The sequence below is a fragment of the Streptopelia decaocto genome, assembly GCF_964273445.1.
Source record: "Streptopelia decaocto genome assembly, chromosome: 5".
Lineage (NCBI taxonomy): Eukaryota > Metazoa > Chordata > Aves > Columbiformes > Columbidae > Streptopelia > Streptopelia decaocto.
The window spans coordinates 10,031,611-10,055,792 of NC_138659.1; the positions used below are offsets into that span (position 1 = coordinate 10,031,611).

The 24,182-nt window shown below is 44.3% G+C and overlaps 1 protein-coding gene across 4 annotated transcripts; it reads left to right on the forward strand.

Moving 5' to 3' along the window:
* Positions 1 to 1,172: 1,172 nt before the first annotated feature.
* Positions 1,173 to 19,823, forward strand: SERBP1 (SERPINE1 mRNA binding protein 1). 4 transcript variants are annotated; one of them, XM_082052716.1, is made up of 10 exons: positions 1,173 to 1,684; positions 4,614 to 4,776; positions 5,700 to 5,837; positions 5,980 to 6,051; positions 6,548 to 6,622; positions 8,848 to 9,025; positions 12,130 to 12,177; positions 14,588 to 14,761; positions 15,747 to 15,785; positions 16,894 to 19,823. In XM_082052716.1, exons 1-10 carry the CDS (start codon positions 1,297 to 1,299, stop codon positions 16,948 to 16,950), a joined length of 1,332 nt encoding a protein of 443 aa, XP_081908842.1. In that variant the 5' UTR covers positions 1,173 to 1,296; the 3' UTR covers positions 16,951 to 19,823. The 4 variants fall into 4 exon arrangements, with proteins under 4 accessions (XP_081908842.1, XP_081908843.1, XP_081908844.1 ...); XM_082052715.1 differs by having other exon boundaries at positions 1,195 to 1,684; positions 5,956 to 6,051; XM_082052717.1 differs by lacking the exon at positions 12,130 to 12,177 and having other exon boundaries at positions 1,176 to 1,684; positions 5,956 to 6,051.
* The last annotated feature ends 4,359 nt before the right edge of the window (positions 19,824 to 24,182 follow it).

A 24,182-nucleotide genomic window follows, 5' to 3' on the forward strand; every position in this document is an offset into this window, starting at 1 on the left:
TGCTGCAGTTGCCCTCAATGACACACACGTTTATATCAGTGTCACGCTTTAAAAAGCAATTTAATGCTAGTGAGAAGCGTCAGGTTCGCAGATTTTTAATTAAAAAACGTTCTCTATCCTGAGCAGAGCAAGGTGTCCGTGCGTTAACTCCATCTCTCGACAGAAGGACTGTGCCCACCCTCTGTACGTGCGGTGGTTCGAGCACTCATGGCAATGATCTTCCCCACCTTGATGCAAGAACGATTTGCTTTCAAACCAATCGCTGCAGCACTATCACTTTTCTGAACCTCCACGCACAACTGAGGGGTGTTTCTCCCCTAGCCTGCACTGGGTCTGATGGTGGATCTGGTGATAACCATTGCAGGGACGGACCCGAGGGCTCCAGGGTGTCGGTCCCACGGAGGTTTGTGCTGAGGAACACAAACTGACACTGATCCCGCGCTATTCAGGCTTTTTAACCTGCTTTTACAAGGCAACAAGACAGAGAAGAAGGATGGAGTGCGATATTCAGTAGCTCCATGTATTCATGCATTTACTCAGACACACACAAGTATGAAAGTGTGAATTTGTGACCGGGTCACGCTTTCACTCGCGCCTGTCAGGACCCTCTGAAAGTGTCTTAACAGCTAATTAAACATTGTAACCTCGTTGAAGCCAGCCTGCGTTATTTAACGCTTAAATAAGCCCCACCTATACCCTTCTAGCTTGTTGCACTTTAACGGTGAAATTTCTTAAACCGTCTGTTTTTTTATTCTCACTTTTCTCCCTCAGTACACCCTGAGGTTAGCAGTTTCTCCACCTTCTAGCGCAGGCCGAGGCCCCTCGGGCCCGTGTCCTGAGGAGAGCGGCCTGCACCCGGGGGAACGGCGCCCGCCACCGGGCCCGGAGGCCTCGAGCTTCAAAAGTCGCCTAAAAAAGCGGCTCATCCCGCCAGGGCCGATGTCCCTGCTGTCGGCAAAGCCCTTCCCAGGTCCTCCCCTCCCCGGGTCGCGGCCGTGCTCCGTGAGGGGCCCCGCACCGCCCGCTCCCGCCGCCGCTCCCGCCCAGCGCGGCCCCGCCCGGGCCATGGCGGCGCGGGGCACGCTGGGACCTGTAGTCCGGCGGGCGGGCGCGGGCGGCGGCGGGAGCGGGCCGCCTACCGTTCCCGTCGTGCCCCGCGCGGGGGTGAGGTGCCCGGATGTGCCCGGCGCCGGAAGAGAAGCGGGTCTCTTCGCGGCCGGCCATCTTGTGCGGCAGCTAGCAGGGCGCGGGGGGCCCGGCAGCATCGGAGCAGGATCCCGCCGACGGGGGCCCATCATGCCCGGACACCTGCAGGAGGGCTTCGGCTGCGTCGTCACCAACCGCTTCGACCAGCTCTTTGATGACGAGTCCGACCCCTTCGAGGTGCTGCGGGCGGCCGAGACCCGGAGGAAAGAGAGCGGCGGCGGCGGCGGGAGCCAGGGGGGCGGCGGGGCCCGCGGCGGCCCGGCGGGCGCCCAGACCAACTCCTCCGGCGGGGCCGGCGGCGGCGGCCCGGGCCAGGCGGGCGCTGGCGGCGGCGTCGGCAGCGCGGCCAAGCAGCTGCGCAGAGAGTCGCAGAAGGAGCGCAAGAACCCGCTGCCGCCCTTCGCCGCCTCGGCTGGGGCCGTGGGTGACCGGCGGGAGGAGGGCAGCGGCCAGCCCGGCGCTCCGCTGCGGAAGGAGGGTGAGCCGGGGGGCTGCGGCGGGGGAGGGAGCCGACGGGCCGCCCCTCGGCCCGTGGGGGCCGCGTCCCGCCGCGCACAAAGGAGGCGGCGGGAAGGCGGCGGAGCGCGGGGGCCCCGGGCAGGGCCGAGCCCTGAGCGGCGGCGGCACCGTCGCCCGGGTCGGCTTCGCCCCCACGTGGGGAAGCGCATGGCGGGGCCGCCCGGGGCACCTGTGGGGGGAGCGGCTGCTGTCCCCGCCGGGCTGCCCGGCCGCACGTGGTGAGTCCCCGCGCAAAATGGAGTCGTGGGTGCGTGGGGTGCCCGGTGCCGCCTCTCTGCCCAAGTAGCTGTTCTCCTGTGGGAACGCGGAGCAGAAAACCCCAGCAACGCATCCTGTGCTTTTTAATTGTGCTTCGGGTAGGCCGGCGGCTTTGACAGGAGACCTGGCAGGCCCTGGGTTCTTCAAAAGTCACTTAGGTTATTTTTTTGGGAACGGTGTTGATAGGAGCCGTGTATATATTTTAATAATAAGTTGTATGAGTTCTCAGCCGTGTCTGTTTAAATCCGTAAGACATCTCACACGGGGAAATTTGTTTTATTGGAGAAAAACAAATCAAAGCACAAATAGGTGAAATTAATGCGCTGTGGGCAAAGTATTGAGTCGGACAACGAAGAGGGATGGATTTTCTGTGCACATGTGGTCCCGTGGCAGGCAGCTGTACCCCGCCCAAACTTCAGTCCACATCGATTTGGTCAGAATTCTGATTATATTGGGGTCTTTCAAATGCATCAAAGTGTGGTGAGAGCAGTTGGGGTGTGTTGAGGAAATCACTTGCCAGTTTAAACGGTCTTTTCAGAAACATGTCCATTTTAGAAGAGTGCAGTGCTACATGAAAGCATCCTCGTACTTCAGCATTTATTGCAGTGCATGGTGTAAAATGACTCTCTGGGCCTCTCTGATGTTATTTGCAAACACCTTGTGAGAAGCAGAAGTCAGGTACTATGTTACAATACTTTTTGCTTAGGGTTTTTCTGCACTTGAACACTTGAGAGTTTTTCCCCTGTGAGGAATGCAATAATTTGTCCTGACTGGTGATTTTGCTAAGCCAGTATCCTCTGGAAATACTAGTCAGATATAGAATCGTGGTGCTGTCCCTCTTGAGGTGAACCTGAAACACAGACAGTTGCTTGGGCCAGCACAAGGAAACACAGAGGGTTTGGGTAGGGCTAGCAGGCCGAGTTTACCTCCTGGATTTCACGTTCGTTTTCAAGAATGAGCATTAGTTCACTATGAAAAAAAGTGTTTTGTGGCTTCTTGTGGTAGTTAAAGAGAGAAAGTTAGGCCTGCTGTTGTAGCAGTGTGTATGGAGCGCTGTAGGGAAAAACGTCACTTTCCAGTTTGAAAAGTTCTATTTTTTGCATGGGACTGTAGTTATTATAAAGGTGTTTGGTGCCATGGTATTGACGAGGGTTTGTATCCTGTACAAATGTATTGCAGTTTAGAACTACTCCACTACTCTGTAAAGGTGCAAATTATTTGACTGGTGAATTAGCAGTTCAAAGCTTTGTGATGCTGAGAAAAAGTAATAACTTGTATTTTTGGTTGGGCTTCACCAGGAACCAGGTTTTTGTGAGCGCAGGGCGTTGAAATTCAAAAGCCGTGGATTATTCATTCCAGTTGTGCAGCATACCTCCTGTGTGCCCCTGGCCCCTTTCCTCTTCAAATGAGCTGGTCCTCCTCAGTTGGGGAGCCCTTTTCAAAGCAAGTGCTGGTGCATTTAACCCCCATGTGTCCTCAGGGAATCAGGATTACTTAGCAAGCGATGTTTGTCATGCAAACTTCATGTTAAATACAGCTTGTAAGGTAAGGAAGACGTTCATTTGGGTGTGTTGGCTTGGATATCATTACAACTGTAACTTCTTTAGCCCCACCCAAATATGACATTGCTTATTAGGCAGGAACTTAGTTCTTAAAAAAAAAAAAAGATATTGGCAGCTTTTAATTTAAAAGATAGTTGACAATTCTTAAGCCAGCCTCGCTTGGTTTGCTTAGTGTTTTTTCCCTAAACATTTTAGCAAAAAAAGAGTATAACAAAGGAGTAATGTGTTTGCCCAGAGCTTTCTAAAGAGTAAACGGGCCTTTCATGTGAGTGAGAGAAGTCCCTGTGTTTAAGATCCTTCAGATGTCTTAGAGACGCAGATAATGCCCATTGGGAATTGTTATTTTAAAAAACAACTTGGAGAAGGCATAGAGAGGGAGGGCAGAAGGCTGGTAGGTTCGGTGGCACAGGGTATTCTACAGATATTTTAAGTGCACACTGAGGTGAGTTTGTCAGGGAGCATGTGTTGGACTGGGAGGACTGGTGTGGATGAACATGCCATGTGGTCACTGACCAGTAGCTCCTGTACTGGGGCTGCAAGTGGCACCAGTTGGGGAGAGCACACCGTGCCCTGGGAGCACTGCTGCCCAAAACTGTGGCCCAGGAGAGCGCAGGGGATGGAGCAGCGTGGCTGGCAGAGGGACTTGGGTCCAGCGTGGTGATGCTGGTGCTCATCAAAATAAAAACTTTGTTTTACCTGAAAAGCACCTTACAGAGAAAAAAAAAAATTGCTTATCCCGATCCTTCTTTGAAAGTTAACTCTTATCGTTTAATGCAGATTATTGATGCATTGTGTGCTCTGACAGGTTTTGTTTCCTACAGTATTTTAAGAGCGTACACTTGTACAGAATATAGTTTAATAGAAATGCTGCGTAAAAATGTGACTAAGACTTAAATGACCTACAGTGACTTTTAAATAGAAGTATAGTTTCTCAGATTATCTAGTCACCAGGCTAGAAGAAAGACTTCAATTCCAGCTTACCTTCTATATTGTTTTACGGTGTCAAGAGTCGGTATCTCTCCCAGAGCAGCTCTGCATTCCGTTGATGTGTTTTGCCTAATGTTTCAGGGATAAGACGTATTGGCAGGAGGCCTGATCAGCAGCAGCAGCAGCAACAGCAGGGCGAAGGCAAACCCATCGACCGGAGACCGGACAGACGACCTCCCCGCGAGCGCCGCTTTGACAAACCTGCCGAGGAGAAAGGCGAAGGAGGAGAATTTTCTGTTGATAAGTAAGAATTTTGTCTTCCCTGACAACTTCCTTAGTTTTGATAGCAGGGGGCTGTCCCAACTTCTACTGAGTTTAAAAAAGGAAAAAAAAGAAGCTGATTCGATCAAAATTAGATTGATTGAATTAGATTTGTCAGTCACAAAAAGAGTATATCTCATGTAGCATATAACACTTCTCTTTTCCATGATGTTGTTTACAAACTTGGCTGAAGTTATAGATCAAGAGTGATCTAACATGAACAATTCCATTGGCTTAACTGAAGACATGATTTAAATCAGATATCCACCATAAATCTATATCAGATGGGTCAGGAAAGGAACTCGGAGTGTAGCTCTTGTCTACAGGATGAAATTTATTTGCCAATACAGCTGTTGCTTAAATGTGTACAGCTGACTTCAAGCCCATAAAAGTCCATGTAGGTGTTTACACCTTGGCTGCAGCTACTCTTGATCTGGAATTGGTGAAGCCATTTTATGTCTAGACAAATTTTCAAGTGTATCAAGTACGATGTGCTATCCAGAGTTCAAGTGTTCTGAAAGTAGCGTTCAAATATTCACATTTTACTAGCCAAAGTTTAAATCTTTTAAAAAGTAAGTTGGATGAACGTGAGTTAAATTGAAATTGTAGTATCAGCTACTGATATAACACAATACAAGTACTAAATTTTGGGATTTAGTGCCAGAAGATGCAAATGAACGGTAATCCTTCTGAGCATTTGATTCCAGATTCTAAAATGCAGGTATTCTATATTTTTTTTTTTTCAGTGTCATAATTTGACATTGAAATTAGAGCCTCAACACAGTTACAAACAGTAATTATCAGAGGAAAAGTAAGTAAATAAAATTCTCAAAAGAGAAGCAGCCTTAAAAACTACACTGTAGATTTTTGGAGGTGAAATATTCAAGTTTGATTGTTCTGTGCCAGACCCATTATTGACCGACCGATGCGTGGCCGTGGGGGGCTTGGAAGAGGCCGTGGCCGTGGCCGTGGAATGGGCAGAGGAGACGGGTTTGACTCTCGCGGCAAACGTGAATTTGACAGACATAGTGGCAGCGATAGATCGTAAGTCTTTACCTTTTTCTGTTTTTTTTTGAACTATTCTTTACAATTAAAACACATTTTTAAATTTGCCTTTGAATTTCTGTATCTGGACACTATAATGTTAACTCAGTTTTGTTAGTTCTGTTTCACATTCACATTTCAGTGGCCTAAAGCATGAGGACAAGCGCGGTGGCAGCGGATCGCACAACTGGGGAACCGTCAAAGACGAACTCACGTTAGTAATCTGTAATTGCTCAGAAATAACAAAAAATCCTAATCTTTACAGCTTGCAAAATGCAAATATTTAGCTGCCTTTTGTGCCTTTAATTTTGATAATTTTTGCTACACTCTTAAAGTAGCCTTTGCAGAATTTAGAAAATTATCAGTTTCTTGTAAAACAAGAGATGGCTTCAAAAATTGTGGGCAAGTCTGGAGTGGAAGGTCTTACAATTTTCTTACTAAAAATAGAATAATTTGATCAGATAAAGCATGCATTTTTGATAGGTATTACACTGAAAACAGAATTTTTAATACCCAAATCAACTCTGTGTCTCACGGTACAGTGGGAGGCTTTCAAAATGGGTCCTAGCAAGTGTTGGGGAAAACCGTGTGCAAAGTGGATAGTATAGAATTTAAAAGGCACAGAGCACCAGTTCTTAATGAAACCTTATGTAGCTTTAAATAGGGAGGAACTTTTAAAAAACGAACCTCCAAACATTATGTAATTGCAGTGAATTGGATCAGTCAGCTGTAACTGAGGAAACGCCGGAGGGAGAGGAACATCCGCCTGCTGATTCTGAAAATAAGTGAGTACCACTCCTCTTAATGCTCTTTTTTGCTTCAAAGGAAGTATTGCTTTGCCTTGAACCCCTGGGATTTATCCCTGTTTGTGTTTTGCCCAATTTAGATCTGTTCTCTTCAGTAGATATGAAATTATTCGCAATGGTGCTGAAAGGCTGTCTCTTTAAATACTGCAAGTCTAAAAATTGTTACCTTGAAGCTGTTCTTTGGTGTCATACAAGCTCTTGGGTCACTTTCAGATTTAGTTATTAATAATCAGTTCTAATACGCTTAGGGTCTCAGGATTGCAACTCTGAAGTACCAAATCAAAATAATCTCTGCTCTAGGTAGAACAACCAAGGAAAAGGGACAAAATGTTCTTCTGCCAGTGGTAACTTTTTTTAGACTTAGTTTTTCAAAACAACTGTTGGAAACTGTATGACCAGCCTGTAGAAGAAAGTTTGTTGCTTTTTCATTCTCCAGCTTCAGTGTATGCAGAGTATTTTCAAATAAGTTAACTTGATCACTTCTCATTTCACAGAAGAAACCAGTGGCTGGATGAATGAAATAGAGTAACTAGAGGAGCAGGATGAGCAGTAGTACTTATGGTAGGATAGCTTAATAAAATATTTTAATGAGGAATGTGCTTTATTGTGAATTCAAAAGAAAATGGCAGACAAGATAGAATTTTGAAATACTTGTTTGCTCAAATTTTCTAATGTGGAGTTTGCTATAGCTTGATTTCCTCACCAATAATTTTGGTTAGTGGTAAAGAGGGTATAATTACTGCATAGAGAGTAAGAAATTGATTTAGTTTAACTAAAAAAAAAAGACTAAATGCTGTTCTCTGAGGTTATGGTGGTCCAAGGTTGGGGTCTTGTATGCAGAAGTAGTACGTGAGGAATTTTAAGGAATTACAGCTGGACCGTTGCTCAGAAAATGCAAATTAGCTAGCCCTTACTAAAATTATATGTATTGAAAGTCTGGATGTATTAAATTTGTTGTGTCTTCAGTATTTCCTGGATATTTATTAGTAGCAGTGTCCTGGTGCTTGACCAGACACCGACCCATCCATGTGCAGATCAGTTATCTGCAAAATTCTGTAGGCTATTTTCATGTTTTTTCTTTTTCCTCCAATATGCAGCAAATGTGTGCTTTTCTCAGTTTCAAGCATAACACATCTGCTGTAATCCCCCAGCAATTTTTATAGAAAAGCATGTTACGTGGGTTAGTTTTCACATTGACTAGTTTGATGTGGACCTTTAACCGAAAGGTTTCAGCAGAACTGTTGGGTGTTTTACTGCAGTAAAATGCACAGAATGTCGTTACCTTGAACAATAAAAAAGATTCTGAATATACACTATGTCAAAAATATCTCTGAACTACAGAATGAAGAAAATTTGAAATACAGTAAGTTGGATGTAAAACATCTGCATTATTACATCAAAATTAATTACTACAAAATAAAGACCTTTTCTCTTAAGTTGAGGCCTTTGTGATCTTTTTGCTGCACATCCATGGCACTCGTTTTCTATAAATGGGAAATTTTTATGAAGACTGAGTGGAGAATTGACTGCCTGTGTAGTTAAAACATCTGTTACCGAGCATAGTGGTTGTGTGTTTTATTTAAAAATAGCTCTTTGGCAGGAGGTAGAGGCACCAAAGATTTACAGTGAGATGATGTATTGCACAAGTCACTGAGTTGTTTGCTGTTGTTTTTTCCAAGTTAGCTGAAAGTAAAATTTGTTTCAGTTATCATCTTTGGTTCAATAAAGGAAGCAGACTATCTAAAGCTGTTTAACTTCTGGTTTTATAAAAACTAACAAATTTGGAAATTGTGGTAAGAAGCAGCTCTCTCTCGCTGCCTTAACTGGAATCTTTGGGAGAGATGTATCTACAAAAGGGGAAAAAAGCCCCAAACAAGTCTATTGCAGCAATTAGGTTTTGATATTTGTAAAGAAAATTGTCATTCATGTGAAGAATAGATGGCACAGGTCAATGCTGATTTGAACATTTTGCTGTGCTCACCATTTAGTTGCTTAAAGGTGTATGGCTGTGAGGCGGCACTCTGGCTAAAGGATATGAGTTTTCATGTCTGGTTTCTGGGTGATGTGATATACACCTCTTACTTGCTAAATACTTGACAAACTTTTTTTATAATCTGTTTGCTGATTAGCAACTGATTTTGAATTTGTTGTATCTAGAATGTGAGTTCAAAGTCATGATCATAATATCTGTGAATTTACTCCAGGGAGAATGAGGTTGAAGAAGTTAAGGAAGAAGGTCCTAAGGAAATGACCCTGGATGAGTGGAAAGCTATTCAAAGTAAGGATCGTGCAAAAGTTGAGTTCAACATCCGTAAACCAAATGAGGGTGCTGATGGGCAATGGAAAAAAGGATTTGTTCTTCACAAGTCAAAGAGCGAGGAGGTAAAGTGATTTTCAATATTTGCCTGTATCCAGATTGTATAGGTTTTTGTATTGATGCACACTTCTTGGAGTGGAAGCTCCATTCTTTGAGATGCTGTGGCTAAAAACTTATAAAAGTGAGAACAACATTTCAGTTACTAACACTGAAGTTACGGAGTAGCATAAGTACAGTTTTCATTGTGGTTAATTCTGTCAGTGAATCTGTACCCATAGGCTGGTGTATACTGGGATGTAATCTAGAGTTGGGACTGGAATACTGGTGCATCGGGGCAGGTAATGTTGTAAGGACTGTCTCTTGGTGAGCTTTTTAGAAAAAGTTGGTCAATAGCAAAAGTATTTCTTAACTTTTTATACAGTACATCAATTTATGGTGCTTGCTAAACATGATGCAAGATTAAAGAAATACTGGTCATGCCTCAGACACCTTAATGCCTAAACTGTGTATCTTAAGTTTGTAACATAGATAACTTCTCATTTTGTAATGTTATATAGAAAAGCATCCTCAAAGCTTTTGAGAAACTAGGTGAAATACGTTTGTGTGCTTCAGTGATACTCAACATAGTTGCTGTAGGATGATTTTAAAACTTTAGTTTCTCCAGCATACTGATTTCAGTCATTGCACAATTTTAATGACTCTGTTCCAAGATAGCAAAAGCGGAGAGACATACTGTTTCACTTGAGTGGGGAGGGAAGTGCTGAGAGCTATTTTCTAATGCAGGGCTGCATTAATCTCTGGTTTTAACGCTTTTAAGTGGTCCACTGTTAATGGGTGGTCTGCAGCTTTGTATACCAGGTGGTTCTGACTCGCTTTCAAGTAACTAGATAATAATGTAATGTGCTGTTTTGTTTTCTAATATGTGATTCTGCTTTTTCACACCTTGTCAGTTTTGTCTTTTAAGCTGGGGATATAATACAGATGGGGAGGCACTAGTCAGCACTTGCAATGAAAACTTTCTAATCTCGCTGAACTCAGGATGGGATTGACTCTGTCGCAACCTTTTTTGGTTTACTATTTTCTTGCTGTGTCAGGTAGTTCAGTTCTTTAAATGATTGCACATCTCTTTGTTTACTTTAAGTGTTTGCAGTGATCATTAAATACCACTTTCTCTTGCTTGCGTAGAAAAGGGAAATTGAATTAGACTGAATGTTGCTGTATATGAAGAGTTGGTTTAAACAAGTATTTATGTACTTTACCAAGATTTACTAAACCTGTGGTCCTGTAAGTGTGTCACAAAACACTCCTTGGCCCCAGTCTCTCTGAAGCAGATTTATTTGACATTCTGTCAGCTGAAAACAGTCTTTTCTAACATATCTGCATGTATGATCATGTAGTAAGATAGTGGTACTCTTGAGTAATTTAGAAGCTAGAAGGATCCATACTATATTTTGCATTTGAAAAATGAATGAGTAGTTAACTCAGAAAAACTCAAACAAAACCAAGGAGAATAACTCATCCATTTACTTTCATGAAAGAACTGGCATAGTTAAATTTTTCTATTTGATAGGTGTATTTGTTTAACTTCTCAAAGAAATGAGTCAGGTATTTAACACTATCACCTAGAAGTTAACAGCTCCTTGCTGTATAAGCACAGGAGTGAGATATTAACAAAATTGCCTTTATATCTAGATACTTTTGGCCCGCTTTTGTTATATGTTGGGCATACGTCTCTCCTCATTTCACTTACTGGTTGTTCACTGATCCCCTGCGCAGCAGCGTGGGGCTTTTCCTGTGCAGTATTATAGCAGAATAGCTCTATAATACAGGCGTTAGGAAAGCCTTCAAGAGGTTTAAAAGGTGGAATATTTAGGAGTTGTGAACAAAACCTACCAATCTCCAGCTGTTCTTTTTCAAGTTTGTCCTCTTGGACATATTTATGAGTCATGAAACTAAGGCTGATGTGAGGTTTCTGTGATGCTTATTTATAAGAAGGCAGTTGGTGTGTGGCAGTGACTTGGTTTCTAAGTAATTCTGGTTTTCAGTCCCAAATATTCTGTATCTTTATAGCTCAAAATTGCAATGTGGCCCAAGAGATTTTCTCAGAAACTTGTGGTGTTGTGATGACCACCCCCATTCCTGTAGCTTGAGAATGTTCTAGGAATCTGTGGGGAAAGGGAATCTGAGGTACTGGTGCTATTCATCTGCTGGAGTCTTGTGAAAGAGCTTTACTCTTCCTCATCATCCTCCTCCTCCTTGTGCTATTCACTGAGGGCTGAAACACTTGAACCCATCTGAGCTCTTCCCTCTTTTTCATGTTTGCCATTTCTATTTCCTAGAAAGTAATAGTTGGTATAAAATGAACTCTTAATACTGTGTGAGATTCTTACTGGTTTATTATGAAATCTGTGTGTATTGGCAGACCCAGTCCTGTGATACTTTCCAGGAGTTTGGGTTATGCTGTAAGATAGAGATCCTCTTTTTTTCCCTTCTCTGCAGCTGGTTTAGTGGATTGAGTCTTGTAAGTTCTGCTGGTGTGGCTGAACAAAAAATGGGAAGGAGTTGCATTGTGGAAAGATCTTGAAATTTGTTCAGGAAGTTGGATGCAAGTCTCCTGGAAAGACTGATACACCAAGAGATCAGCTCTTCTGTATCTGCTGCACCTCGTTCCTTTGCCTTCAGACTTTCTTGCTAATCGAATCACTTCCTTAGAGGTGGTTGCAGTGTGAGACTGAGAAATACGAATCAGAATAGTTAATCTTCTCAAAATTTGGAGGAACGACTCTTGGATCGAGGCTGTGCTTTTGTCATTAACGGCAATTTTAAACATTCCACTCGCTTATCCATCCAGTTCTGTACACCGTGTGCCTGATGAGTGGAGGTGCAGGAGACCGGCCTGTGTTCCTTTTTCGCTATCAGTCTGAGATCTCTGTGATTTCTCTTGTCTCCACGCTGGTGGTGTGTTCTGTCCCTCTGCTCTTTCTGGATGCTCACGCAGCTGTTGCTCTCATCCTTTTGCTGCTTCATGTGCTCAGTGACATCTGTATCTGTCAGGTTCACGTGACCTTATTACCTGTTGTTCCTGTACGTAGTCGAGTCTCATTTCTTCCCTTTGTTTTCTCCCTTTGTTCCTTTTGTCACTTTGGTGTGGACACGCAACTTTCATCAGACAAAGGCGATGACAGAAATGCAGGGGAGTCTGCTGGAGTCAAATGAGGTACTGATCCTTTCTATCTAACTGGCAATACCTGTGTTTTGATATGAGCCTCTTCTGAAAGGAAGGGCTGGATATTAAAAAGTCAAAAAAATAGAGAACACAAGTAGATACAATGTTGAGCTCTTCTGTCCATGCCTGTTGTCTAACTTCAAACTTCATCATAAATGCTTTTACCATGAGCCTGGTTTTTGGTGGTTTGGGTTTTTTTGGTGGTGTTGCTGGCTGTTTTTCCATATTTCACTGTCTGCTTTGGCCCTCTTTCTGTTAGTAGCTTGTTCCTATTTTTTGACAGCCTTCCCCAAGACCTGTAAGTGCAGCAATGCCTTCAAGAAGCTATTGGTTATTATTAGATCAGAGCACTGATGAGAGTTGCCAATACATACAGATTAAATGCTTCCAGAGATGATTCAGAACAAGCAATTTGTACGGTGTGCTTATCACTGTTGTCACCTAAGGGATAGAAGAGGAGGAGGAGAATATGCCAGTCTTTTATTGGTGTTTTAAATTAGCTTTAGTTACTTCAGATAAAGAAATCGTTGGGTTACATACAGAATTTGCTATTTCTTGGTTTAATGGTTAAACAGAAGTTAAGTTATGAAAACACAATGGTTTTGATGGACTGTAGTATTTCTTGTTTTAAGCAATAACAGTGTAGGGAAGGAAATGCACAGAATTACTGTACGAATCCACTGATACTACCACTCACCGAAGACAATATCATATTACTACGAATAAGTTGAAAATATAACCTCAGTACCCTTGAGCGATCAAAACTGTAGATAAAATATTAAGTAGTAGGAAAGGAATCAAAACCATAACAAAAGGTATGGTGCACTGTTTTACAAATTGTTGCTGTAGTTATATTTGAGTGTTGTCATGTCAGGCTGAGATGTGGAATGACTTTTCTCTGCAAAATAACTTCTTAAGTTTGGAAAAGAGATCTCTGAGGGAAGGGTCTGCAGATCTGAAAGATCAACACGGGGGGGACAAGTTGTTCCATGGAAGACATTCCAGTGAAGTATGTTTGAAATAAAGCAGCATGGAGCGATGTTTCTCATTGTGCCTAATTAAATAGCAGTGCCCAATGCTGCAGGACGCTGTGGAGGCCAAGGGTGGGGCTGGGGATGGGAAGGGCTAATTAATTAATGGGGATGGCTCTGTACATTATGGTGCTTGTGACTGACTCAAGAAATCCCTGAAAGCAGCTTTCAGCCTTTACACTGCAGACTTCTGTGTACCATTGGCTGCCTTGTGAGGGATGCACAAATGGTAATTAAAGGGTATGGGGCTCAGTTGCACAGTATGTTGCCTTTGAAAGTCAGCATATTGTGTGATTGCACCACAAGAGAAATAAGAATCAGGAGGCTTCAGCTTGTATGTGGTGCTTCTGTAGGAAAAAACAAGCAAACTCAAAATTACCCTGCCAGAAATTAGGGACTTATAGGAAAAGAAAGTGTTGAATGTTGTCACATTTCCAAAACACAATGGTTGAGCCTTGTAAGAGGCAGTACTGGGTTAGATAAACGCTTGATGTGATGCAGTGTGGCCAGTTTTATTGTCAAAGGTGCCAAAACCTGACTTAACACGTGGAAAAATCATTTGTACAAAATAGGAAAAATAGTCACTTGATTCTTTTTGTGTTCAGTGTGTAATAATTTAAAATATTCAAATGTGCCGAACAGTGGTATTTCTGGTGTTGGATGCAGCTCTTTGCGTACCTTGCTCCTCGAGACTCCAGTTTCTTGCTGTGAATGTGCTGAGAACGAACCAGCTGTAGGAGAATATTGTGTCCTGGCAAAGGTGGCCCACGTGGAGGGTTTTCAGTGTAATTGGTTCTCTGTTTTAGCACTAATGTTTTGGCTACTTGAGTTAGTTTGTGTTTGAAGTGTTTATGCCTCATTTGCTGTTTGTTATGGCTAATGCAAAGTGATAAGGGATTTCTTACCATCTCCCTTGGGAAATAGGAAAGTGTAAAGTACTCATTGAGCAAAATAAAGATGGATTACCAAGTAAGTATTTTAAAATAATGAAATAAATAGGTAGGACCTGAACATTTTTCAGGATGTGAAATGAGAAATGCTAGAAAATGAGGTTTTGTACTGGCTTGTGATAGTCAGTTTGGTCTCAGTAAGCCTAAACATGTCTGAAGGAGCTCCAGAGCTTCCCTGAATTATCTCAGAAATGCAAAATACCTTTGTTTGCTCATCCACTTATTTGATCACGGTTTTATTGTGTACACAAGTGATGTAACTTGATTCCTAACAATTCCTGTGCTGTCTTTTAACTTGAATCGATCCAGAAATCGATCAAGTCCTCAGTTTGGGAGTGCGCTTGGTGCAACTGCAGAGGAAAAGGTTTCTTTGGTGATTTGTGGTTTTTTTCCTTACTGATGGAGAAACGCTTGTTTCAGGCTCACGCTGAGGACTCTGTCATGGATCATCACTTCCGCAAGCCCGCAAACGATATCACATCCCAGCTGGAGATCAACTTCGGAGACTTGGGCCGCCCTGGGCGCGGGGGCAGAGGGGGCCGGGGGGGCCGGGGCCGTGGTGGCAGGGCCAGCCGTGGGGGCAGGACTGACAAGGTGAGTACCTGCAGCTTGAACTACAACAGTTTCCTTTCGGTTGTTACCAGGGCTTTTGTACAGGTGGTTTTAGGTGTCTGAGTTCTGGGGCAGTTGCCCTGACAACAAACAGGGCATTTTAAAACCAAGTGTTGTGTCTGTTCTTACAAGTTCACTTTAGGTTACTGTCAGGACAAAGGGAGGAATATTTTAGCAGGGGTGTTATTAAAGCCCCCCAAAAAAGAGAGGATGGTGAGTAGATTGGATTAAAAGAGTAAATTTTTGGACTTTGTGTCTGAACCCAAAAATATGAGTCCTCAGTATGGACAGATGTGAATGTACAAGTGCTAGAGTGGTTATTTTCAGCCATAGTCAGGACTGTGTATCCACATTGTGACCTGCCAGGGGTGAAAGACTGATTTTACAGCTGCACGTTACATCTTGAATTTGAGGATTTGGGGTTTTCATGTGGAAATAGGACTCTTTACTGGTTTTTCGTGTTTTTCTAATTGTCAGTAATTTTTTTTCTTCCTCTAGTCCTGAAGCCCTAAAGAACTAAATCAGGACTAAATACTGAATTGGAGGTTGGGGGGAGAAATGTAAAGCTTAGTTCAGTATATTGCAGTATAGCTACAGTAAAGGTTTTATTTAATATGGATCACTTATTCAGCATAAATGCATTTAGTCAAACTGTTACTCACTAGAAAATGATGTGTGGTGTGGCTTTCTTCACACAGAGCAAGCTTGCTCATTTTTGTCTCTTGTAGGACATGGACTCTTTCTGTTTTACACTGGATCACTTTAAGTTTTAGGCTTATTAGTTAGAAAATGCTCTCCTGATATCAATATAAGAAAGTTTTAAGTAATTGAAATGTATTGGTGGTGATGTTTGCTCTGTTTTACTAAAACAGCATCTTGCTTCTTCAAGAATGCTCTCATCGAGTAATTAAAAACTTTCAGCAGCTTATTTTATGCTGATTTTTTTATTATTATTATTTTCTTGCAGTTGGTGAAGGAGTTTGACGTGATCCACACACCCAGCCAGGTTGGTGATCTCTGCTGGCACTCACGTTACCTGTGAACAAGGCCCCGCTGTCACAGTGGATGGGCTTTTTGGGCTGGTTTTCTGCTTTTGTGTAATGAGCAACTAGACATACTAAGGCTGTAGGCTTGAAACCCTGCTATATTACCTTTTAACTAGATTTTGTGGGCTGGGTTCTTCTGCAGTGTCTTAGTCTTACCTGTAGATGTTGATACAACTTTTATTGGAATCGTTTAAATGTATTTCTCTTGATAAATGAATGTGTTTACAGGAAGTGCCACTCTCCTGGCTCTTCCTTTTCTTCCACATCCCTCATGGACAAAGTGAGGATCATTCTAAAATACCTAATTTCTGCATTTAATTGCAGCACTGTTTTTACGTGTGATGCAGAGCCTGTTAGGAAAGTACCGAGGAGATTCCTGGTTGATGTGTGTGAGTTTTTAGGGCTAAGTCAGCATAATTTTTTTTTTAATCACAGCCAGTTTGACCTGGGGGGGAAGATTAAACATGTGCATCTTAGGTTTTGCTACAAACAGGCCTTTTCTGTAACACTTCCGTCATGTACCTCATTAAGAATTGATGGTTATGTGCTAGTAGAATAGCATTAAGTCCACATGTAGGGATCTCTTTAAGAATGGAGAGAGATGTACTTACAACCTCGTCTGATAATCATGTGCCAACATGGTCTGTTTGCCTATAATGTCTCTTCAGGTAGTTTGGATTCAAAAGTAGTATAGGGGACTTTCTAGTCCTTGGAATTTAAAAAAAAATATGCTGCTTATCACGGGGAAAGAAAGTTGCTCTTGTAGTAATTTGTCCAGTGCCAGGATGCTGATTCCACTGCAGTGCGTATCTCCTGGAAACACAGTGTTTAAGAGGGTTCAGGTTAAAGTACTTTTAAACATGAGGAATTCCCAGCCCTGTTTTTCTGGGCCGCAGGGAGTCCCCAGAAGTGTCGCTGTGCGGGGACAGAGGCTTAATCGTGTCCCTGTGCCCGCGGCTGAGCCGTGTTTGCTCGGCGAACAGAAGGACTTAGTGACGTGTGAGGAATTAAAAGGCGGCAGGACCTGGTGCCGCAGAACATAATAACTTTCTGATGTTTCTCTTTCAGTCAAGTGCTTCTGCTCCTGACGTAGATGACCCAGAGGCTTTCCCAGCTCTGTCCTAAACTGGATGTCATAAGCCAGCCCTGCCCTCGTCGGGCCCTCCTCTCCGAGGCTTGCATGCTTAAGGATCCTAAACAACTAAGAAATTTAAAAAAAAAAAAAAAAAAAAGACTGTCATTCATACCATTCACACCTAAAGACTGAATTTTATCTGTTTTGAAAATGAACTTCTCTCGCTACACAGAAGCAACAATATGGTAGTCAGTTTTGTATTTAGAAATGTAATGGTAGCAGGGATGTTTTCATAATTTTTTCAGAGATTATGCATTCTTCATGGATACTTTTTTGTATTGCTGCTTGAAAATATGCGTTTCCAAACTTGAAATATAGGTGTGAACAGTGTGTACCAGTTAAAAGCTTTCACTTCATTTGTGGTTTTTTTTTTTTAATTCAGGATTTTAGACATTTTCCCCAAACTACAAAGTGGGTTTTAAGTATTGCACACTATTTCCGTTTCCTTAATTCCCGTTTAGAAGATTTTTATCAGCCCATGGTCTTTTGGAATATATGACATTTTAATTTGGCAGACTGTTAGTGCTGTATGGAATACTAACTCCTGGAGTACTTTAGTTTTAATGCTTAATTTCAGACTTGGAAAAACAGTCATTTCTCATGTGTTTGGTAGTTTGTTTACTCAAAATCTTTATACAAAATTGATACCAGATACTTGAAAAAGATTCAAAGCACATTGGTTTCTAGTTAAGTACCTGTGTATTGATCCAGCAATGATGTGTGGATAATTGGTCTAAACAGTTTTTTAAAAATTAATGTATTACACCTTTCACTCACCCTCTTAACCTTTATTCCCCCCTCCTCCCTTCAACAGAACAAGATGCTTTGTTGGCAAAAAAAAAAGAGAGAGGTTTTAAATTCCCGATGTTTTTTCTTTGAGAGGATCCGCTGATGTTGGAGCCACCGTTGCCGCTGTGGGAGGTGTGGGCGGTGGTGGAACCGAGCAGAGTGACACAACCCATCGGTACTGGCATATCCAGCCCTGCTCCGCAGCGGCACCAACCAAGGAAAACAACACAGGCCTTGGTGGGGGTTGGCAGGAGGGAGTTCTGGTTTATCATTTCAGATGGGGACGTTGCGATAACAAAAAGATGCAAAACGAAACCCCAGCACTTCACCTCTCCATCAGAGTTTTGTTCTGGAATTGCGCAGTGTTCGAAATCTTGATTTGTTGGCTGACAAATGAATGTTTTTCAGAGCGCCATTGTTAAGAAACCCCTTCTACCCTGGTAGAAATTTGCTGTAGGTTTAGTTTAATCCCTGTGAACAGGATTACCACTTCAGGACACAAAAGGAGTTGAGAGAATGACTAATAAGGAGGGTTTCTTAGGGTTTTTATCTGCAGCATTTGTTAGGAGACTAGAAACAGGTTTCTCATTTTATTTAATGTGTTACACTTTGGGCAGCTTATAACATATTTGTAGTTTCTTAACTAGGTAGATAGAAAACAAAAGGTAATGCCCTATTTTTTTAAAAGCTGTACAGGACAGGCAAAAAGTATCGGAGACCTTTGAATATGAAATACCAAACTCCTTAACTGTGGTGTTTAGCTGGCTTGCTGTATCTGAACTATTTTCTACGGAAGTTTTTTGTTGTAAACCACTGTTAATATCATTGGCTTAGACTTTAGTGCACTCACCTCTCGTTTTAAGTACCAGGCTGTGAGAAGGAGGCAAGTTTTCCAACAGTGGATGGTGTAATCTCTTGGTTCATCTCTCCTGACTCGAAGCAGATCTCACGCAGGTTCTCTGGGGCTCTGGCAGCTCCGGCATGGAGTTCTTCCTCTTCTCTCCCTTTGCGCTTTGCTAGAACGTGTTGCAGTTTCAGCGTTAGGGACACCTCGGGTCATACAACTAAACAAAATGCCTTGATAAGCAGAAACACACTTGCAGAAAAGCTTTGTAACATAAACCTCCCCATATCCAAACTGTATATTTCCTCTTTCAGTTGCCACTCGGCTTTTTTTCCAGATGACTCCTGGGCTGGCCAGCCCATGGTTTGGGGTCCTGCTTAGCTGGGCTCGGTCAGAAGCTTCTCCCTTCTCCTGCTGTAGAGCACAGAGCAGTTTCCCACACGGCATGTCACGTACGATTCTTTTCAAGACAGCTTGTACTTAAATCTGATCCGTCTGCTGTTCTGATAGATGTAAATTTGCCTCTTTCAGTCCGTTTGTGTCAAGAACTAAAACTGTGAACATATATCTTTAATATTGGTGGGTGTTAACTGAAATAAAGGTTTATTTTCATGCTCTTTAAAAAAAAAAATGTCATGAAAACACATGGAGATGAAACCACTTAGGTTAATTAATAGCATCTCATGTAGATTGTGCCCCAAGGGTCCAGCGGTGACGCTGCCCAGGCATTTCCATTGCCAGGAGCAGACTTGGCCTTGGGAAAATGTCTCCTGAGTAGCTTATTTACAATTAATGAACTTACTCTTTAGTAACGTTTTCTGTCCTCTTGCTTGCTACTTGTGCTGTCACGCCAAATCCAGAGGACTAGACCTTTTAAAAATCTGAGAAATTCGGAAAAGATGGCCAGCAGAAAAAGTTGGAAACAGAAGCACGTGGTGCAAATTGGCGTTTGGATGTAATGGTGGCAAGGTCTGAGCATGAAAGTTCATCTTACAGAGCGAATGGTGCTGATGCTGGGAGGTAATGAGACTGATTAACAAATGCAAGTGTTAGTTTTGTGGGAAGGGACGTAAATTCTTCTGAAACATCAGAAGTCGGAGTGAAAATGTGGTGTTGACAGTTCCAGGAGCTGAAACCACTCGTACCTGTAATGGCTCTTTGCCCATGGAGATCAGTCTGCATAGTCACGCCTCTTGTTTTAATAAACGCAGGACATCTGCCTAAAGCTGACGCTTCCAGCATTTGCTAACCTGATTCTTTCCTAAAATCATTGCAAGGGCCACGTTACCTTCATCTCGTGCTGTGCTAGAAAAGCCAAATGTCATATTCGTGCTGGGGGGTGTAACCTGACTGTGGGGAAAACGCCTTCTTTGCCCTTACGGGGAGACTTTTGGGTAGGAGTTACAAAAGTTTAGTCATTGTCCTACTAGTGATGTGATTTCTCTTGGAACATGACTTTATGTGAAGTACCACATGGTGATTTACCCAGAGAATCAAAGAGCAAGGAGAAAATGTGCTTTAGTGTTCTGTTGTGCCCCGGTTGAAGCCGAAGGTCAATACACACAAATAGGTGACTGACAAAATAGTGACTTTTGTTTGTTTGTTTGTTTGTTTGTTGTTTTTTTGTTTTTTCTTTCTTTAAAAAAAACAAAACCTTTCTTTAGTAATAGGTGTATCCAGTTTGGTTGTGCACAGCTGACTTGTGCTGGTGTGTCTTTGATGCCCAGGCAGGATCCTCTTGCCAGGGTGGCTGCCAGATGGGGTGAGGAAAGTATGAAAATGGAGCTGGGATGTGTGAGCCAAGGGTTTGCCTTTGAGTGACACTGAGCTGGTCCCGAAAATGGAAGATGTCTGTGCCACGGGCTGGAGACCAAACCTTGGCACCAGCTGCTAGACCCAAAAAGTGAAATCACAGAGTGGTACTTTCCAAAAAAAGATGAAAAAAAAATCTCTTGCATACTTTGTGCAGCTGGTTGTGTGAGTGTCCTGGTGGGGAACAGCATTTCACGGCTGTGCCAGAGACATGTCTGGGTGTAGTTTGTCTCCTTTACGTACGTCGTTTTCACAGGTGCAATACCTGACAGCAGTGGAGAGGTCAGTGCAAGAGGAGGCTGTGACTGGTGAGATGGCAGTGGGTTTGTTCCTGGCAGTGCAGGGTGGCTGCTCCCGCTCTGCTGGGCTGTGGCTGTGGCTAGAGCCCACATACATGAGGAAGAAATTTTTTATGCTGAGGGTGGTGAGAGCCTGTCCCAGGTTGGCCAGAGAGGTGGTGGATGAACCATCCCTGGAGACATCCCAGGCCAGGCTGGATGGGGCTCTAAGCAACCTGAGCTGGCGAAGATGTCCCTGCTCATGGCAGGGGTGGCACTGGGGGAGCTGGGAAGGGCCCTCCAACACAAACTGTTCTGTGATTCTGGGCTGGTTCCTTCCCCAGGACTGAAGCTCTTAGGGCTGCAGAGGCTGGCACACTTTGGCTGGAGCTGGATTGTGCAGAATCCCCCATGGCTCTGACAGATGAGTTGGAGCGCGTTGCTGCCTCATTCCCTGGAAGAGAGAAAGTAGGAGCTTACAGGGGTTTACTTTTTTCCCTTATTTCAGCAAGGATTACAACTTCTTCTCAGTGAGGGTGACAGAGCACTGGAACAGGCTGCCCAGGGAGGTTGTGGAGTCTCCTCTGGAGACATTCAAAGCCCACCTGGACATGTTCCTGTGTGACCTCACCTAGGCGTTCCTGCTTCAGCAGGGGGATTGGACTAGATGATCTTTTGAGGTCCCTTCCAATCCCAAACATACTGTGATACAAAATAAGAAAATAACTGTGAGGACTTGGTGTGCCACATGGCTGTCACACGTGCAGTGTTCGTGCAGCCACTGCCGTGTCCCCCGTGCTGCAGGGAGCAGTGACCCCCCGTGTTTGTTGGAGGGCCGAGCTGGGCTGCTGCTCCACGGATGGTTTGGTGCCAGCCTGGGCTGCTGTGGTCGGTGTCTGTTCACTGCCCTGGGCTGTGTGTGCCTGTAATTATCCATAAGTGTGCTCGCGCTGTCAGAGATGTTGCTACAAAGGTCATGGTAACACTGAGAGGTGCGGGAGCTTTATTGTACCCGTGCGTTCTTTGCTGGGTGGAGTGAAGGTCAATCAGACCTGAGGTTGGTTTTTGTGCAATCTTTCCGTTGAGCAATTTTAATTGGCACATGCCCGGCGTGCTTGGTCATGTTTGGGATTTGTACTTGACGAACTGCAGGATTTCCTTTGTCTTGTATGGTGGACAAGGAGAAGACTTGCTGCTGTTCTTAGGAAAGCACTTGAAGGTCAGTCTGGCTCAGGCCTTGCAGGGCCGGAGGGAAGCGTGTCAGGACCAGAGGGCCATTGCAACTTTGGTGCTTCTTCGGGCAACAGTTGCTTTTAATGGCAAACCACTGTGTAATTTGTCAGATTTGGATGAAGATGCTGAAAGGGGCGGCTGCTCTGCAGATGGCTTGAGTAACCCTGGTAAGAGCTGTTTTAATGTGGAAGCACATCTGTCCAGGGTCCAGCTGTCACCTGAGCGTGGAGGGGGCAGTGAGGAGGCAAACGAGTCCCTGCGTTGAAATACCATCCCGAAACACAACTTAAATCTAAATTTATGGTAATGACGTGAGTAGGGCTGCACTGCAGAGCTGCTGCAAAGCCTCTTTGCGTGTGGTTTTATTGGGAGCCTGCAGATAAGAAATCCCACTGGCTTTAACGCCCCTACGGGAAGTGTGGGTGGAAGGAGGAGTGTACACCAATGCTTTGGTACTGTGTGTGTGTCTTAACAAGCACCTGCACCTCTCTTGAGCGAGAAGCTGTTGTGTGTGTTTACTGGCATATCTGGGAACTGTTTTTCTTCAGTGCACAATTTCTGCTGTGAATGCGGTGAGCTGCGTGAGTATTCTTGTCCTGCAGCGACTGCCGCGTTACCTGGCATGAAGAACGAGCTTTGCTGCAGCTGAGATAGGAGGAGGGTCCCCTGGCAGGAGAAGAGTCCCCTGGTGTGTCTGGGAGAGGCCGTGGGCATCATCCTGCTGCATGCTGGTGCAGGGACCACGCTCCCTGTGCTGGGCCGGTGACGGAATAGCCACCGTGTGTTCCCAGTGCAAGAACGTGCATCTCAGGAGCAGCCTCTGCTGCAGAGCAGCCCTCCAGCGCACAGAGTGAGATGGCTGGACGGCAGAGCTGCTGCCAGGAGTGCTGCTCCTCCTCAGGGCTCCAGCTCCTGGGTATGTCTGGGCTGGGTTTGTGGGTGTCTGGTGGGAACAGCAGTGTGATGGGTCCCATGAGCTGCTCCGGCTGCTCTGCCTTTCCCGGGACACCTCTCCTTCCAGGCGCCGCTGTGGGCTCACAACAGCCAAGTCATTGCTGGTGGCTTTATGTTGTTTCCAGTACACAGAAGACTGGAAAGCTGAGGTGTGGGAAGAGCCAGGGTGGCTGTGGCTGCTTGTGCGGATCAAAGGGAATCTGGGCGCTGCAGGAAGTGCTGTGAGAAATCCCTGAAAGCTGAACATGAGGAGAGCTGGTACCAGGGCTTGAATTTCACATTCCTAAAAAATAAAAGCTTAAAGCTAGTGCGCACACAACTGTTTTTGTAGACTCATGACTGTTGTAAAGATATTTTCAAAGGGCGGGTGGAGGTACAGACTTCAGCAAACCCAAATAACCCAGCCTGTCTGGCACCAGCTGGGCAGGTGGTGTGTGTGTGTGTGTGTGTCTGGAGATTAAGTCAGACTTGTCCTGTAGTGCACTTGAACTTGGGAGCGCTCATGTGTGCGGGCCTCCTGTTAGAGGGTAAACCAGCCGCATCTGGAGTGAAAACTGGGAGGAAAAGCCAACAGATCTTCATAGTGCACCACATCAGTTTTGCTTTTCACTTCAAGTGAAAAGCAGTGGGTAGAGCTGAGGTCCCAGCCGCGTGGCGCAGGTGTGGTGGAAGGAAACCATGCAGGGTCACAGCTGTTGGTGGAGGTGCTCTGGGGTGGTGGTATCACCCCAGGGTTTCATCACTGGATGATACCGCTACTCAGCAGGTTGTGTAGCCAGCGGCGGATGGAGAACAGCTGATCGACCCTGCGGAGGAGGAGGATGCTCCAGGTAAGTTCAGATCTGGACCACCTCATCTCTAGCAGCAACACATCAGCTTTCTTTTTAAAGACACACTATTCTATGTGTAGCTGCAGTATAGCACTTGAGCTTGACTGGAGGAAACAACGCATAACAAATTTCAGGTTTCTGACACTTTAATTTATATATGTATACACACACATAGTCAACAAAGTCATTATATGTGTAACACGTACTTCAAACCTGTAATTACAGCACTTCAATAAATGATTTAAATTCTCCTCACCAGTCCATTTGACTTCCTGTGTACCTGTGCTGCCTGTTGCTTTTATTTCTAGTGAGGGTCTCTCCTGACCTGAGCCCTCTGGCAGCCTGGCCCTGGTACCCACATGGGCTGGAGCTGCCAGTGACACTGGGGACAATGGGACTTGGTGCCAGCCCCGGGGCTGCAATGAGGACTAATCACCTTTGAGCTGGTGGGCATTAAATTGAGCACCAGTGGGTACAGATGT